The sequence below is a fragment of the Haliotis asinina genome, chromosome 15 (genome assembly GCF_037392515.1).
Source record: "Haliotis asinina isolate JCU_RB_2024 chromosome 15, JCU_Hal_asi_v2, whole genome shotgun sequence".
Taxonomy (NCBI): Eukaryota; Metazoa; Mollusca; class Gastropoda; order Lepetellida; family Haliotidae; genus Haliotis; species Haliotis asinina.
Window position 1 is genome coordinate 41,453,135 of NC_090294.1, and position 19,609 is coordinate 41,472,743.

At 37.8% G+C, this 19,609-nt stretch overlaps 1 protein-coding gene across 1 annotated transcript; it reads right to left on the minus strand.

Moving 5' to 3' along the window:
- Nucleotides 1-7,249: 7,249 nt before the first annotated feature.
- On the minus strand, nt 7,250-16,821 carry LOC137265882 (homeobox protein slou-like). Its single transcript, XM_067801342.1, has 2 exons — nt 16,354-16,821; nt 7,250-8,415 (listed from the first exon to the last, which is right to left on the minus strand). The coding sequence occupies exons 1-2, from the start codon at nt 16,727-16,729 to the stop codon at nt 7,898-7,900; spliced, it is 894 nt and encodes a 297-aa protein (XP_067657443.1). The 5' UTR covers nt 16,730-16,821; the 3' UTR covers nt 7,250-7,897.
- Between the last annotated feature and the right edge of the window lie 2,788 nt (nt 16,822-19,609).

Consider the following 19,609-nt stretch of genomic DNA (forward strand, 5'->3'; position numbering starts at 1 on the left):
GAAAGCAGTCTATAGTTGAGTAAAGTATAAGGTTTGAAGCTTGCTTCTCATTGGGCTCACTCTTTCAGTTTAAATGGAGCGTTAGCCGGGACTGGACTTCCGTGAATATGAAGACGTCAGGCCGCCATTACAACAGCTCGGGTCATTCACTGATAACCTGTCTCATTCGTCTAATGTGCAAGCAACTAAATCTAACACCTTTCAGTTGAGAAGTTAAAGTGTTGCCCTACCACATTAATGTAAGCTAACTGAGTGTGAATTTATTTTAAATGGCACCGTGGTCAGGTCTTGGTTAGAATTTGTCTTCAGTAATCCATGCTTGGATGAGGCAGCGAAAGGGATGGTCAAACTCGCTGACTTTGTTGACAGATGTCATCGTATCTCATTGGTGTTGTTCATGTTCATGGCGTTGGTCAGTGGATTGTCTGGTCCATATTATTTAGAGACCGCAGCCACATAGCTGGAATATACATGAGTGCGGCGCAAAACAACAATCGATCGATCGATCAATCAATCAATCAATGTTGGCAAGAGGATTTTTAAAACTAATGTTAGTTACGACCGGCCTTACATAAATATGTAAACATATATGTATACATGTGTGAAATACGTGTATAACAGCATTTGTGTATGTTTTCAAAACTGTTTCTTGACTGAACATAACAGAAGTTATATTATCATTTTCCTCAACTCTGTAATGCACTAGACTCTATAGTTGCATCAGATATCAAAACAAACGTATTCTTCATTTCTGGTTTGTCAAGATGAAAACTGAATCACGATTTATTAAATGTAAGCTGAGTAGATTTAAGGTGAAGTTTCTAAATGATTTCAAAATACATGTTACTGCTTTCTTTTTGACTGTGTACGGCTGTTCTTTAAATATTTCGATGGTAAAAAGTACTGACATTGTATTAACAATAAGTATATAAATATCTCTTCAGTCATTAAAATTCATTGTTATTAATCCATAATCATAAGTTATGCTATTACTCGCTTGGTTAGTCAGGTGGAACATTTTAACGTCAGATCCATTGTGTGTTATTATATGAAATTAATACAGCCAGCTTTGTCCAACAAAGATGAGTAATGGAGTGCTCAGTGACGACTGCAGGGTTTTGCGTGTAAAAATGAATTAATTTAAGAAATTAAAATTTGCCATTGTAAACGTTCTCAAAGTTAACACTTAATGAAATTGTTTTATGATGGAACGTTTTTTTCTGCATTATAATAACCTGTCCTTTATTGCGCTACATATTAAAGTACCTTGTTTCCAGCCAAATTCACAATATTTAATCTTCTATTTCTTTGAAAATGACACCGAAGAAAGATTGATAATTTCATGTCAAATTATTTAACAATCTCAGCCGTCACTACGGCATATGATTCATATAATCTTGAAGTGGAATCAAGTTCCAGGTTTAGAAACCACGTGACCTGTTATGAAAACCGACGGTGCCACCATGTGCTAGTACCCGGATGAAGAGCTTCGAGGAGGCGGCTCGTTGTTTCTAAAGACAATGCTCATTGTTATTATTTATAATGGGAGATCCCACTTTGGGGGACTAAAGCAAGCCATTGCCACATGCTAACAACGTTTGGAGACTGACAACTCTAATTAACGGATTATAAATATGCAATTGAGGCGCGCTCATTCGGACCAAATGCCAGTTAGCCGTGAGAATGAAACGTCAAGAAAAATGGCCACGAAGACATTCGGCCCCTCTCTCTTTCAAAAGCCATTATGAGACAATACTAGCTCACAATGCATCCTGATTCTCCTGATTATCAAGGGCTTCTAACTTCTTCGTGTGGGAATTCCCTTGTGGGAGACCCAGTTGGGACTAAGCACCATGCTCGTGGCACACAAAGCCCATGGCCTTTCTTGTGCACCTGCTCGCGAAAGACAACTCACGCTTAATGGCGGCTCTCGCAATGCCCTTGCCATCGCTCAGCAATTATACTGCTCACACGACAAGCCTAACACCATTAACGTCCAACGTTACAGCTAAGTGTAGCCTAAACGGCCCCTGCAAACGGCTTTGATGGTTCTGCTTTGACGACAGTGACAGAAATCACCAGCCTGTTTGTGCTCGCCAAACATCAACTTGTAAGCATTAATAAGCGGACAATCGTTGCCTCCCCGAACACGATAATGTGAGGTGGCTATTCACTAACCGGGAAATAAAATTACTTGTATCGCTTTCCATTACGAGCAGAGAAATTGATTTCGCCATGCTAATTATTTTAATACCCTTATTTGATTATTGGGTACAATTCGTGGGATTTTCGTCTCCGTGGAGCCTTGTCTATAATTAGAACGATGACAGTTCCAGAAAATCATTTCCCTTTTCAGATAGAAAAAAGTTACTTAAAAAACATAATGTATTAAGATTATGTGTGATTATCACACCTTTGCAAGTTTTCCTTCATAGTCAGCGTGTGAACCATCCTCGTCATGCAGGGGAATAGTACACTTGAGGCAGGCTAGGGAAAAGGGCATGGGGCAGCAATGGAATGATCGAAATGAAATCTATACTTACAACAGATCCAAACAGTCATGTATTCATACTGGCTCCGTTTTAAGCCACCCGAGGCCATTAACGGGGTTCGAGTATGTAAGTGAAGAATACAGTCCATCAAAACTCTACTCTATTTCGGATCCAGATATGAAAAACAAATTCTCGAAACGATACTCCGTTGGGAACAGTCAGTGAAAAGCTATCGAAAGTATATCAGGTTCAAACAGAGGAAACTACGCTTATAACGAACTCAAAGGGACAATCAATTTCAATTCGGTATATCCGTAGTACGTTATATGCATTTCGACTAAAAGGTACAGCAAGTGTATTCGTCATTTCGTTATAGGCGGATTCATTATAAACATAGTTTATATCTATATAGTATATAGTATATCACCATCGAACCAGTTTGTCTTCATTCGGGCGGTGGTGTAGCTGTGTGGTTTCAGCGTTCGCTCATCACGCGAAAGACCCGGGTTTTATTCCCCATGTGGATACAATGTGTGAATATTGCTTGAATATTGCTAAAAGCGGCGTAAAACCAAACCCACTCACTCCCTGTTGTTCATTCAAGTTTAGACATCAAATTCAGCGTCCTAAGTAACTGTTTATCCTCGGTCCTTAGGCCCGAGCCACATGAAAACTATTGGGACCCACAGCTTTTGATTTCTGCAAGTCCTTATGGCCCACCGCCTTTTCATCCCCAATAGCTGAGAATTAATATCATTATTCATAAAAATATCATTTAGCAATTTCTAGTTTTAAATATAGGACCTGCACATTTTGATCAGGACCCACAACTTTAAATGGGGCTGCAGTTTTCAGGGTTAAGATCAAACACCCGATGGAAAGTGAGTGTGTGATTATTTGTGTGTATATGATAGTATATATAATTCTTTCATTAACATGTGTACCGCATGTCAAAATCCCGACTGTCATGACCATACGATTGACTGTTAATTAGAGATGAAATCCCGTGTTCGCAAATAGTTTGGGGCATTCTGTCCTACAATGACACCCGACACAAAGACATGCAAAGGCAAGGCACACATTCACTTAGAACAAAGCCAACGTCTGGTACAAATCGAAACAGGACTGGCCTTTTATTTGTCATTGATGCGAACTCTGTCTACTGAGACCTTGTGAAATCTTGGGTGCTGTTGATCAAACGTTGATCAAACAACTTCTAAGTAAAAGTTGCATGGTCCTCTTTGAAATATGCCACTATCAGCTGTTCCCTTTAGTTGTTGATCAGTCCGTGGCCATTTTCCATTCCGCCCACTCCTTTCTGAAATGGAAAATCCCCAGATGAAGAAAGTCAAAATTATCCCGTGAATCTCGCCAAGACTGATTTTCATTGTGAATGGCACTATTGGTGAAAACATCCAAATTTCATGTCCTAAGTTATCATTTATTTATCTCGTTGTTATAACTCACAGGTGAGTATAGTTTTACGTCGCTTTTAGAAATATTCCAACAATATCAGGGTGGGGGACACCAGGAATTAGTTTCACACACTGTACCCTTGTGGGGAATCGAACGCTCTAACAACTAGACCACCCCACCTGCAAGCACAAGTACAAATGAGGCAGATGTAGATTCCACCTTGCTTCATGTTCTTCCGTCTCACTGTGTCTCCTTTTGCATTTAAACAGATGCTCATTCTTTCCACCACTAGTTTGTCAGGTCAGCCTCCCTCAGGTGACGGTGATACAAATGGACTCATATCGACTGTTGAACAGCTACCACTCACTCGTATCGAAAGAAAACTGGAAAAGATATTAAACATTAATTGACAAAAAATATTTAGACATTTGCTCATGGCAGATGCTAATATCCCGTCAACTGATGGCCAATAAGTGATTAGATATTATTGATTCGCGGCGCCTCTGGCTGTCCTGAATCAGGCTCATTCCTTGCAAGCCCTTTTAGGCAAGATAGATTATTAAGCAGCTTAATGCAGTAATATGTTCCTGGTCATAAACTCACTACAGGTTTATTGGGAAATAAGAGAGCGATTTCTTTCCCCTCGTTTTTAACAATAACCGAAGAATATTACCGAGGGGGACACAAACAAATTGCTTCACACTTTGCGCTCCTATTGGTAATCAGCATGAAGAGCGCACGCGCCAGCCATAAGAGTAAAAAGTGGGACGACCGTGTGTGTCGTGGAGTGTATATTTCACACAGCGTAGGTAACGTATGCATGTGCATTTGGACCGTACGTCACAGCTGATTAGGTCTCGTCAATGGTGATTCACAACGCTTTAAAGTCAGCATCGATTTTGTTTTTAACAGAGAATGGAAGGAATATGGAACAAATTGTAGTTTTGAGGTACTGGATGTGTAAAATTATTTTCAAATGTTGCTAGTCGTTAGTTGCATCTTTCTGTCTGAATCGTTTTCTTTATCGCTGGTACAATCAGGAGACTGTATCATATTACACAGTCACATTCCTGTAAAGACGTATGAGTGAGTGAGTTTAGCAATATTCCAGCAATATCACGGCAGGGGACACCAGTAATTGGCTTCACACATTGTACCAGTGTGGGGAATCGAACCTGGGTCTTCGGTGTGACCAGCGAACGCTTCACCCCACCGTCCCTAAAGATTTTTGAAGTTGGAACACTAATACATGGTGCATATCTCCATAAAAAAACAGTGAAAGCGACAATCATAAGCGCTTGAGTGTGAACCATTATCAGATAGTGCTTTGAGAAAGGTATTCGTGAAGATCCGGGTTAGAATTGGTCTTCAGCAACCCATGCTTGTCGTAAGAGGCGACTAATGGGATAGGGTCGTTTAAGCTTACTGACTGGGTTGACACGTGTCACTGTATTCCTGTAAGTAGATCAATATTCATGATACTGATCACTGGGTCGGTTATCTCTTGACCGCCGTCATACAGCTGGTATATATTGCTGAACAGACGCGGATCCAGATCCACGTTCTCAAAAAGTTGTATCCGCCTGTGCTAAATGTGGCGTATACCATCAAATATACCTATTTTTCAAAAATACCTATACTTCCTGAAAACTAAATAGTGCAATATATGACACTTAACACTTCCTAAAGAACAAATTCTGATTTCTTGAGGCTAAGAGTTGTAGACACGTGTGGGTTTTCACCTTAAACTCACAAAGTTTAAGGTGAAAAGTTTAAGGTTTTACCTATATTTCCTGAAAACTAAATAGTGCGATATATGACACTTAACACTTCCTAAAGAACAAATTCTGATTTCTTGAGGCTAAGAGTTGTAGACACGTGTGGGTTTTCACCTTAAACTCACAAAGTAGCAAAATTAAACGGTTAGCTCCAGCGCCCGAAAAATAAAATATGGAAGAAACCAGAACCACTCCAGAAAGATGTTTGAATGGTGGTCACTGCTCATATTATCAACCACTAGCTGAGGACAAAAGGAATTTTACACCCATGTTTGACAGTGGCTGAAAAGAAACATACCATTTTGTGATAATTCTGTATTTTACACGGATATCATAACTAGGTTTGGGAGCTAAAGTTTGCAATGTTAAACAACTGACACTAGTAGCGTCTTGTTAACATTTACATATGACTTATTTTTGCCTAGTGGCGTGTTTGAAAGACGCTGCAGTTAATACATTCACTACGGCATAAGTCCACATAAGCTAGTTCAGAAACGAGACCATGGTATAAGGAAACTTTTTTCATACATGATGCTGAAATTTCACCCATAAATGTTTATATGTTGCCATGATTATGTATAATTTCCTAGATAATGCTTCTTCACTGAATATACAATTATTTTGATTGTAACTATAAATCCATTTAAAAGGCGCACAGGGGCGACCAGAGATTCTCTCCTGTGAAAACTGAGGAAATCTAGACTTGCTTCAGTTGGAGCTTTAACACTGCAGAGAGCCAGACAGTTGGAAAAAGTATGTGGTTCAGGAACTCTGATAAAGACAAGTAATGTATGTACATTCCCGGTAACTGATTAGGATGGAATAGAAAACAAAACGTTAAACGCTACATACTATTTCATTTTGCGCGGATTGTGAAATTAAACCTTGTGTAATTAACCTGAAGTATTTGTGGAATGGTGCCTAACACATATGTTCTTTCTAGCCATGTGTACGGGAAGTTTAAACATGAAAGAGAGGGGACAAGTCCAAACTATTCATTTTATCGGTCGTAGGCATATTTCTTCTAAGGATAAAGAAGATGTTCATCGATAAAGTTTGTCCTTGTATTACTCTCCAACTTGTGTACAAACACATGAACTTAACAGATGTCAGTTCGATCTATATTCAAGATAATTGTAATATACCATTTAGTCACGTTAGTTTTAAAGTCACGTTATTTCGATCGATACGGCAGAAGTTAAATCGAGTTTATCGTTGCTAAGGCCATAGGCTGTCGTATTAACCGAGAGTTGGGTGTGAATCAACAAAATATGATTTATGACAGTGTAAGTACTTCCACCTCATATGTAATCATGCGGGGTACAACACGTCATGGATAACTTACAAGTCATTAACACGTCATTACCACCGCAAAAACAATAAAAAAATTAATAGAAACATATTCAAAAACGCCCTAAACGAGGGCCCAGTTTGCTTAATACGTTCATCAGTGTATTTCAACATGTGTAACTGTTTGATATGATGCAGAGATCCGAATAAATGCTTTTAAAATTCTGAAAAGTGTATTAAAAACCACGGAAATATATATATATGTTCAGAACGTATTTTAATATCTACAATATATTTCGCATCATAAACACCAGAGAAATAATATTAACACAAAAAGCACCTTTGATAAATAATATATGTATAGATATGTATATATATTAGACATGTACAACAACGGGACAGAATGTATGACTGAACGGTAACTCGTTGATTTCGTTGTACATCGAATGCTTACATTTTCGAATTTATCTGTACATTCTGAAAATTAAATACGTCGATTCTATAGATAATGTATCAGCAATATCAACCAATAGCTTGATAATGGCCGTATTTACGGTCAAACGGAAGACATTTTATTGCAAAGCAAATTATGACACGGCGTAAAGAACATGGCGTAAAGATCGACTATGACGTCACAATGTCCATGAATGACGTCATGCATTTATACATATGTGTGTCACTGTTCGAGACATGTCGCCTTAAGACTTGGAGTGACCAGACTTGACATTCTCACTTTTGAACATTACATTTTCAATTGTTTGATATTCAACATCTGAGGTAAGCCATATCGTGGGTAACGTTTTAGACGAGATGAACAATCGTCACTGTTTTCACGTCTGATAAAGTTCTAATCAGTTGTCATGTTATCATTCCTAGTTAGCATCAGTTCAATCAGTTCAACCCAGAAAAGTGATTTCTTTGTCACCAATGGTTCAAAGCCGGATGTGCACCTTGGAATGGGGAATTATGGGATAGGTAAAATCCGGGAACGAGACTGGCAGCCGAATGGAAAGATTGCAAATGTCCTGGGTAAATACTCTGGGCGCCGTAGGCGAGTGGATACGCCTGACCGATAGGAATGGTTGGTGAAGTAGGGACCGTTGGGCTGTTGACGTCTAGACCTGGATTTTGCTTCTTCCACTTCGTCCGTCTATTCTGAAACCAGATTTTTACTTGAGTCTCGGTCAGCGATAAAGACAGAGCGAGGTTCAGTCTTTCGCACACAGATAGATATCGCGTCGTCTTGAACTTGTTCTCAAGAGCAACTAATTGTTCGTATGTGAAGGCCGTCCTTGCCCTTCGAGGTTTGCCGACCTTTGATCCCCCAAGGCCACCTTGACCGTGGTTGCCGTTTTCATCTATACGTTGACGTTTTTCGAGGCTGTCGTCACAGTCATCGCGGTCGATGTCGCTGACGTCACCAGTGATATCTTCGTCATCTGTGAGAATGGAACAGGATGTGAAATCAGTTTGTATAAACACATTTGTTTCATACACTCTATCACTTAAATCGTTCAATCCCTACTGAATGGTTAATGGTTTTTATTTTGAAATTGAATTAATTAAGACAAAAACCATTACATGTGGAGATGAAGTAGTGTAAATGCAGAAACTGATAGGGAGGGACACAACATTATGGAGTATTTTCTTATTTCTTCATCTGCTCCTCAAACTACAAAGCTTATTACAGGTCTCAATACACAAGGACCCAAGAAATGGGCGAGAATTTATCTGTGTCGAATTATTTATTTTTAGGGAAACGACAATCTGGTGTGCATGCGTTTCTTCATCGAGTCACACAAAATAAACAATTTGACATCCATAAATTCTCGTGCATCCCATCTAAATGCACTTCATAGAAGAAACCGGTGTTTAACTATTTCAAACAGAAATTGAAATCTTTAAAAAAAAATAATATTCAGGTGAACCTTGTCACTGTGAGCATCTTTACATGTGTATATCATATATCCGAGTATGTAAATGGTAGCGCAACTTGGGTCACCCTAGCCAACTGTACTTTCGACTTTGCTTGTGGTCTTCGATATGAACGAATTGAAGTGTTGTGTCGACATTACCATGTAATGTTCAGAACCAGGGATAATTATTTTTCAATTCTGCCGAAAGATATCAATACCAAAGAGAGTAAAATCGTTTCGGGTTGTTTAGACTGCAAAATCTTAACAGTGCTGTAAGCCCGCACTGAATTTATTATTCTCCTCAGGAAAGTTTGTTTACTTGATTGTTGTTAGTTCGTAACAGAGTGACTCGCAAATGTAGAACAATCCGATACATGGATGTTTCCTCTGGATGTTTCCTCTGGATTTTCAGAAACTATTGCAGTTGCTTGAATGTTAAGGAAATCCCTTGTAGTTCCGGGATGAAAATGTCATTCAGCCTTATTCCGCATCTGACGAAATCTCGTAAAGTATGATGGCTAATTTATTTTGTTATTATTAATAAACATTAATGTTATTACTTTAACTAAATCTACAGTATCAAAGTCATTCAGTAAAGAGGAACGTTCATTTTATAATAATTTATTTGAATTGTTTAGGGTAAGAAAGAAACGTATTTAGTATCAGTTATGCAGTGTTTGTTTTTTTTATCCTGTCACACCACCCTTAAAACCACAACAACCCACTACCCCTTAAAACAGGGTCTGTTTAAAAGAACCAGGTATTGGGGAACAAACAAACAATTTCAGGTATGAGTCATCGTTTAAAACGAGTATGCACATTTCAAGCACACACGAACCCCTCCCCACAGCATCCAGGGCAGAAACAATTACTTCTCCCAAACCCAGTGCATAAAACAAAGGCTATTATCAATGCCAAATGCCAAATGCCAATTATTCTTTATCCTTTCAATACAAGCTGAAGAATTATATAAAGAAAACCTATTTACGGGATTGTGTTTTCGTTAATACGGAAGCTGTTTGACGTAAACATAATTTTACTGAAATCACACTGTCATTTTCAGTGAGATCAAATTAAATTGTAATTATGTAGATGGCACAGTCGATTAGCCTGGAAGATCGTGGTTTAAAAATATGCCAACCTATCGGCAGACATGCTTGCTCTTACAGTGTGGATTTTTTGTGCGTTCCGAATATCGATTCCCTTGACATCAAAGTTATCATTTCTTTGATGAAATTCCCAGACAAAGGGATAAATATGTTGGCGACTTGGTCGGGAACCGTTAAACCAATCGAATCCCCCCTGTCATTGAAAGACCAAGCACATTGTAGAAGGTTGTGCTAGACTAGGCGGAATATCGATCTCTAAAACATTATCAGATGTCTCGAGATTGCTCATAACAATTGTCTTCTCGCGCAGTGACATGTATGAAAATACACTTATGTCGATTGTTGATTAAATGTCAATGATAGTTTTCTAATCATAGCGATGTATCATTAAAGGCTTTGCTTGTTTATAAAACGAAATTTTATTATACTTTAGTTTCGTGCGTCACTAAAGTAGAGAAAATGAAACATCGTGTTTTTCAAAGTCGGATTATCCTTTATTTGTTAAAGCATTTTATTGGATTTCTTTTCACAATTACAGAATTGTTCAAGTTGGTTGATCAATTCACCAACTACCTGCGCTTGTGTCCTAACGGTAGTGAATTGCGTAGTTTGATTAATGTAAAACGTTTATCCGATAAGAACATGTTATAGAGACTGATTCAATATTAAACCTAGTATTATCCATCCTGTGTGCTTCTGTTGTAGGTTCACCCATTCAGTTATATTTTCATCTTATTTTATTACAGAATAAAATTTAAATGAAAAGTTTTGACACGTGTCCCTAAATGCCATATATTCACTTTAAAAAACTTTGTAGTTTAAATGGACAATGCATGTCTTCTTCACATTATTCATGATTCAATATTAAAGCGATATTACCCATTCTGTGAGATTCTGCCACTGATTTACTCATTCGGTTGTGTCTCTATCATATATAATTAGAGAACTACATTTAAATTACCAATTTTGACATACGGCATATTTTCACGATAAAATTTACTTCTGTGAAAGGACATTGCAATTCCCCTCTACATTCTCCTTTTCCAACTCCTCCATGACATTAAGGTAACGTCACTCAGAGGTTAATAATGCCAGACCACTTTATTTTGTCCTCAATCAAATCTTGAAACATAAAAAAATATCTAAAAGACTACGACAATATCCTCTCATTTTAAAATCAGTTTCATTAAAATGTAAAACCGAAAAATTATAGTTTAATGTTTGCATCCTCACGCCGAACCACATTACAAATATTTCATGTGATATGCCGAACCAGAGTACAAATAAACTAGGGAAAAAATGTATATCGCATAAAAACTGTATCATTTTAAAAAAGTTATTACTTAAAAGTACATTTCCCTGCACGAGGGAATGAAATACGCGCATAACTATTTGTTTGAGGGCTGGTGGTGCAGCGACTGTTGATCTACCTGTGACACAACGTGCGTGGGGCTTTGAGGTACATATGTATACACTGACATCATCATGTTTGGAAGGGAGTCGAGGTAACACAGCTCAGGTCATTGACTTGGAGCGTTAGCTAATCATGCAGAAGGTATACATGCACATTGCTGAAATACAATGTTTGAGAAACTAATTTCTCGGGTTTTATGACTTGTTTTCAAAATGTTGATGCATATTAAGATATACATGTATTCATACTTTCTTAACACACATTTAATTACAAACATAATTTATGAATGGTTTATTTATATTCATATTTTCATAAACTCTTCTCTGGTACGTTTTCTTAATGATATATAGAATTATGATGATGACTGTTTATATTATGTCCAGTTTAATAACTTAACACGTGTTATATTTGGGACTACCTTGTCTCAGTAAAGCACAGTTTCTATTATGTTTTTTGGGTTATTTACTTTACTTTAATGAGAAAGTGTAATTTGAAAAAAAACGTCTTACATTTCACAGCTTTCAAAATGGCATTGTTTATTTCATAGTTTAAGGGCTGCTTAGTAAAATGGTTTACGTATAAACCAAAGAAACATCAACTCGTAAATCCGTTATCCGAAGCATTTGCAGAACAGTTCTGATTATTTCAAGCATTATTATAGATATTAGACACGGAACCATATTGATATATGTCCATGTATCGATAAAATAAAAAAAAGATTTGTTGTAAGTCATTGTTCAAATCATATTTCGTCTTCTCAAACTCCACACAAAGCACTAGAAATACATTCAGCATTTTGTAATCGTCACTGACTTCAGTCTGTTTCACAATGCGTGCATGCTTGTTCTATCAGTTGACCGACCATAAGTGTGCTAGCATTGATTTAACAAAATACATTTTCAGAAAAAAAACAGCATTCACTTTGATTACCCTATGTACATCAAAGAAATTATTGATATTTCATGTGTTCTATATTCGTTTGATTTGTAAATCACATACGTGATTTTATCAGGATAATCAGGTGTTGCCTGTTACTGACAGCTAGATGATTGTCGCAAAAGGCACCTCACAACACGTACTGAAAAACCCCATCTATCTGATACACCCGAGGCTACCTGTAAAACATCGAATATTAACTTAAGTAAAGATTAAAATTATGCATTATGGCTTTCCTCTTTTGATTTCTTTGTGAAAACAGCCTTTTCCCCTTTTCATGTTATTAAAAGCTTTTGGCGAACAATTTGCTTCTATTAGGATAAGGGACACTTGAATGGCTCTTGAAATGTGTGCTTTTGTACGAATCGGGAGCCATCTCAGGTCGTGGTGATGGAGATGATTGTGGACGGAAATATACCGCGACATATCAACCGGGGATGTCCCGCTTGCCAAGCTCATTTCTGTAATAGCTCAACGATTACATTAAGACTGGTTTCCGATCATGCGTGATAAAATGCACAAAGGTAGGCCCGTAAACCATGTTTCTCTGAGGGCTTGTCGTCTGCATAAAACGTATCTGCTCCCGTTCGAGCTCCGGGCGGAATTTTTGCATGGTAGGGTGTTATTTCGGGGTGGGATAAAGGGCCGGTTGGGGTGACAGCAGGGTGTGCAGTATACGTTTATGTTTTTGTCGTTGTTGTTGTTATTGGTAGAAGTGGTGTTGTTATTGTGGGCGTTTGAAGTGAGACATGCGTTGTTATCAGTAGTAGTAGTAGTAGTAGTAGTAGTAGTAGTAGTAGTAGTAGTAGTAGTAAATGCAGCTAAAGGCTTCGAATTATCAAGATATCTGGCTCATCATCAGCTCAGGGTCCTTGCCCCTTCTACACTCAGCCTAGAAGCAAATGGGAGTTCTCCCAGGAAGCGCAGCCAAGACGACCCAAGTGGAACCCACCAAGAACTCGACGGAGCATGTGTGGACCCCCCAAATACTGCAGCCTTCTCCATTACCCAGAGTTACAGAGGGACAACGTTGTTGTTCTTGCTGATGTTGTTGTTGTTGACTTTTATTCATATAAAATAGTGATATCAATATTGTTATTGTAACGAAACACCTGTATTTCCTATTTCCTAATTACCTCGCTCTGATATCATCTTTAATGTGCAAAAACCAAAGCTGCGCTTACAAAATAAATAAAATTGAATAATAAAATTACATCTTGGAAAGAACAATCGCACAGAACGTGATTTCTAAGGTTTTATGTAAAGCTCCATTAAAACGCAATTTATCTTTGTAAAGCCGAGGCATCATTGAGTCTTAAGGGTCTAAGATCAATATCAATTTCATCTGCAGATCATGAAACAATATCTTGATATTGCTTCAGACTTGGTTAGGCTGTATCAATACGTTAGCTGTTTGGTTGCAATACTTGAGGTATGTTTGGTCGTTTGTCTCCAGCCTATTTAACCATACAGATTGTCCAAGACACTTGAGATTCTCAAGTGGACGCCAATTTTCATATTCCTGGGAATATCAGTGCCAAAGCCCTTCGGATATATCGACCTTAAAGAACTGACTTCATTTAATTATACATTTTACTGTAATTGTTTGCGGCTCGGAAAACATTGTTTTCTCATTTATACATAAAACTAAAAAAAATCGTAATAAAGCATATTTCATAAAAAGGTTTTTAAAAATGTATAAGTTCGTAAACATGATGGTGAAAACAGCATATGTCTGAGTCATATTAATAATCATATTAATAAATCGAATCATCAAACTTTCATTAATTTTTCACTTGTTTATGTTTTTTCGTTTTCCTACGCGAACAGCGACGGATCACAACGCGCACGGGTCGCCTGTCTTGAACGGCGAGCAAAATGTCAAGTGATATCACCCCCGCTATTGTTTGCGTATCAACATTCTCACAATTCCCCCAATTATTTAATTTGCTACTCGCGTAGGAAACAAATCAAGTTAGTTTGATGATTAAACTGCATCTAGAAAATCACAAGTTCAAAGACCACAGGCAACGAAGGCCTTTAGTCTCTTTGAGAAATTAACACTTAAATTACATGAAACGAACACTCCCCTTGTCACCATGGAAAAGGCCGATGCGCTTTCTGGGCATTTCCCTTTTGTAATGGTTTTATTAAACGTATAACACCGATTGGGAGGCAATCGTGTAAATGTCCATGACGGCAAGCTGCACTTAACCACTTAATAAGCTTTTACGTTTGAGGTTTAATGGGTGCATCTATACTGTCATCGTTTCAGCTGAACTATGTAGATTTGGGTGGTGGTTTCTCCAAGCCGAATTTTAATGCCACCCCGTCATTAAATGCAACACACATTTTTAGACTCGTAATTGCAAAGTGAACTCTGCAATAAATACACTTATGCATCACCACTTTTAAACCTTTCTCCTATATAATTGTTTGGGAATATCTTACCGTGAGCACCACTCATATATGTTTCGTTATCCAATAATGAAGCATAACATTTTTGGGTTTTGTGTGTGTTTTCGCTCGTAATTGTCTGTGAAGATTTTAATAGTGAGCATTATTGTGGTGTATATGTTTGGATATCCATTAAAGAATCACAATAAACATGTTTTTAGGTAATATGGGTGACATTTATTCGACTTACGCTTACATTTTACATCTTAAAAGCGTTTCACTTTGAATCTATAATGGTTCTTAAATGTATTTTGTGTAAGTGAAAGTGCTTTTTATGAGACGTCAACAACCTTAAATAGCATGATCATGGAAAATATTCCATGGCACTGAATAAATCTCCTCTGTGTCAAGTAAGCAAATAGTGTATTTAAAAAAGGGCATTATATGAATTCTTCATTCTTATCAGAGTTAAATTAACTCCGGTGTACGACTTACAATATTCGTTCATTCAACGTGGGATAATATCACAATAATATTACTGGGTTTTTTTTCTGACAAGTAATATACTGTTTAATCAAGGAATTAAGAGAGGAGTCAATAACAATGAATCGGGTTTTTTCACTCTATTTAACACAACCATTGACAACATGTCAATGTAACAATGCACAGAATGTATTTTAATTTCAAAATGTTTTTTAAAGCAAAATGATATATCATAAGCGTCTGGGACAATCTCCAGTTTGCATCACCTAATGTAATGATGAAATTACAAAATGAAATTTCCACATTTTCAGAGGGATATGGTTGATAGATGTAGTGTTTCAAAACTGAAATTAGAAAATAATGAAACGAATATTTAATATTCATGATATGTACTCATTATTACATAGAGCTTTTATTCACTCAACATTAAGCTGATGTAGTTTATAAAAATATCAATTAAACAACATGCTATTTTAATGACGAGCTCAGTTTTGAAGATTTTATCAAAATATAAAACAAAAAACAAATACTTGCGTCTGAGTACTGAGTTTAACGTGATAAATATCACGTAAAAACTAATTAACGTATTTCTGGGAGATACTGGAAGTGAAATGACGTCGGTGTTGTTATCAAGTCAGATGGCGTATTGAGGCTTCAACGCTAAATGTATTATTTTTTACACTAAAAATTATAATTTCAAATCTGAATGGTTCATCGTTGAAGTCGATTTTCGTGAGAGCTTAAAATTTGATTTAGTACGACATCTAACACATAAACCAATAAATGTTTCGAGAAAAGGGCCAAATACAAATTTAAGAATTATAATTTCTATAACATCTCCCAATGATAACAAATTAACCCATACTGTCTGTGGTGTTATTTCAGTTTCTTGTTTTGAACCGGTCACAAATCGGCATTAATTTGACCAAAACAATCACGAAAAACGACTCAGACTGTTTAAATGCAAAACTATGTTAAATTTAAAATTGTATGCAAAACGTATTTAGATCTGAATTGATAGTTGAATGAACAGAACCGGTCGAGATGCAGTACAGACTCATATGAAAACGATGAAAACAGACAGGGCATTTGTTTATTTCTTTGGCGCCTTTGTTTACCTACCTGTCAAATGCGTGTTGCCTTCCCCGTCAACACTGCTTGAAGTTGAAACATCAGACTTTCCACGGAACTTGTTGGGATCTAGAATGTCAGCCACGGAGAAGGGGGTCACTTGTTTGGGCGTGTCATCGTTCTGTTCTCTGTGAGGAGATACCCTCCCTCTCCGGTCCTCAAAACTTAGGCACAGTTCCGCATCTTCTTCACTGTCACACGTTGAAAAACTGTCGCTCAAAGATTCCGACATCTGTTCCATTGACCGACGCAGAAAATGTCGTTCCGTACGATGAGATAAATGTCTATGTGATATTTCTCCAATTTCGTCCCCGCTGAGATTGTCGTCTGCTTCTCGCGCGCTTGTCACGCGCCCGGATGCTTCCATGTGTAACCGTCCAGTTACTCTCAAACACTCCTTCTTGCTCTCTTTTAGGTAGCTGTTTAAATCCCGACAATATCAACATCAAAAAACGGCCAATGTTGACTGTCCGGAGCTCGGACCGATAACCATTCCCGTTTCTTTTCACTCGGGAGGGAATTATTGAAATTAGCCAAATATGGATGCAATGCGGTCGCTCTAATTGGTTCTCGTATTAAATTGATTGGACGAGCGGGCGGAGTCAAACCACGGACTGGAGGACAATAAATTCCCCATTTGGCGGAGAAAGGGGCTTGTGGGGTTCAAGTTTGCCAAAACCCATTTTCTTTAATGGGATTGTAAGTGAGTTTATTCTATCACCGTCTCACCAACGCAAAAATACCCCAGAACTGCATTATTACAGCGAGAGGCTAACGCCTTCCTAAATGGGCAGAACAATACGGGCATCGGTGTCGATCAAAGGGAGGCAACTGCGTGACGCATGAGACCGCACTCAGTGAGTTACTATTGGTTGGGAGGTGTGAAAAATTTGAGTGACAGGTTACTACTAGCAGTGGGAAAGTTTACTTTTCTTCGTAATTAGTGTCCAGAAATCTTGTTAATCCTTTCGGATAAAGATCTGTCAATCAGGCACGAATAGCCTGCGGTCACGCTTAAAGCGTGAAATCAAAATATCAATCTTATGTGTTTGGTAGTTCTTGAGGGTATTCAACAAACAAAAACAATTACCCTGCTTATTGGAAACATTTGGGCAAATCGGATCACTTACTACTCGGGTATTGAAAGGGTATTAGTACTAAGTGACGGTCTACATGGGAAAGGTGGAAAGGTGTTCATATAATTGTTCTTTTTACAGATAATTTGTTGTCCGTGTGTATCATGCGTTTTCGCACATATATGTCTCTGTGGGAATGAAAAGTGAGGACTTTGTTTAAAACAGCTAATAAACTGCGAATTTACTCCAAATAAAAAAACACGTTGATATATTAATCATTATTGTTTGAGTGACATTTGTCAATAATGCATCTTATGATTCATAAACAAAAGTTGATTCGCAAATGTCAACGACTGTACGTTGCGCCTTCGTCAGTTGGTATTATAGAAGTTGACATCCATAAAATTTCCCGGTTTTACTTGAAATCATTTTTTTTTTACTTAAAGTCATGCCAGTGTTTCTATTTTACGACGTCATGTTCATTTGTGTCTGAGTTGTTTTTCAATGTTCTGTTGGTTTATTGCCGTATTTATATATTAATATCTTAATTATGAACAATATAACCTTGTTTCTGTAATACAATATAACATTGTAACAAGCCATATGTTTGTATTCATAAATGGCTTTTCAATCATTTTTTGCTTAATTGTGGTTATTAAATTCGTGGTGCTTAAGTCGTGATATATTAATGCATGCTTTGAAGTTTTGTTTGTGTGTTGAACATTATTTATGCAAGTCTCGTGTAGCTGACACATCTGACTATGTACCACTTTTCAGTGTATATTTCTGCATTGTTATTAGTTTCTTTAGTCTATACTTTTAAGTAAAAATATAAGTTTATTATTTCAAGATTCGCAATCCTGTCTTTCCTAACAATTAAGGCGACTATGATACAATTTTAGGCAGGCCATCAGTTTTAGTAATATTTCAACAATATCACAGCAGGTGACCCCCTAAATGAACATCACATTGTACTCACGCGGGGAATCGAACTCGGGTCTTCTGTGGAACGATTGAACGCCTAATTCAAAATCGACATGAATCTGTGAACCCTGTCCAATTATGTTTTGAAAAAAAATATTATCAGAAACCTTTTTAAAAAAGGAGACCAAAATGTAAGTTTGTAAACATCAACCCGTCCTAAAAATGTTGCAAAATAAAGCATAATACTTAACTTCCAACAAAAGGAAGATCAATGTAGAAAACAGCTTTGTCCATGAGAATCGGAAAGACGTGTTTGGATCTGTTTTGTACCCAAGGGGCACACTTGCTCTGAAAGGCAGGGCAAATCTCTCGAATGAATGTTGTTTAAAGAGAAAAATTCAAAGAGAATTCGCGAAACATCTTTGCGATACTTTGTATACTTTACAGCCGACTGAGAAACGCCAGTAAGTCCCCTCTGTGCAAGTCCCGCGAGACTGTATACTCATTAAAGATATCGCGACAGCCCGTCTTTTTGTTGCAATATTTACACCCATCGTGGGCCATTATCTACCTGTATCTATCTCCAGGGCTTTGATCTGAGTAGTGAGCACACAAAAGGCGACAGACTTCGTTGACAAAGCCGTTCTTTAGACATCAACGAGATGTTAACGTGACGTTAACGCGAATTTGTAGTGTTACCCGCGAGTTGAGGTCGGGACGTAGTTACCTTCTCTTTACGTACTCGCACGACACGGCTTTCGGCGTAATCCCCGCGAGCGAAACCTATCTAAAGGCGCATTACAACCCATAACTCGCCTTTCATTGCAGCAAATGAATGAAAACACGGTGTTGATCTACTCCCGCGCTGAGCTTTTGACTCAGATCGGTGAATCAATTGGTGAAGGCCATCAGGAAAATAGGTGTCTTTGTTACGGTAATGAAAAATAAATGAGCGGGCTGAGATTCGCAATACAAAACAGTTTAGAAACATACTGACGACACGACACAATCGCTGCCAAGTCTCCGTTCCCTTCCACGGGTCAGTGGGAGGGTAAGGGGGGTTCGCGGCAGGGGAGGGGTATTTTAACGCTTGCCCAAGATCAAATCCAGAGTTATAGGCACTCAGTGAAGCTGTCAAGAGCATGCTAATTGGGTAGAATCAGCGCCTAGAGAAAGGCTTGGATTGCAGGCTAAACATGAGGCGAACGAAACAGCATAAGCCTTTAAGTCCCCGTATTAAGACGCTA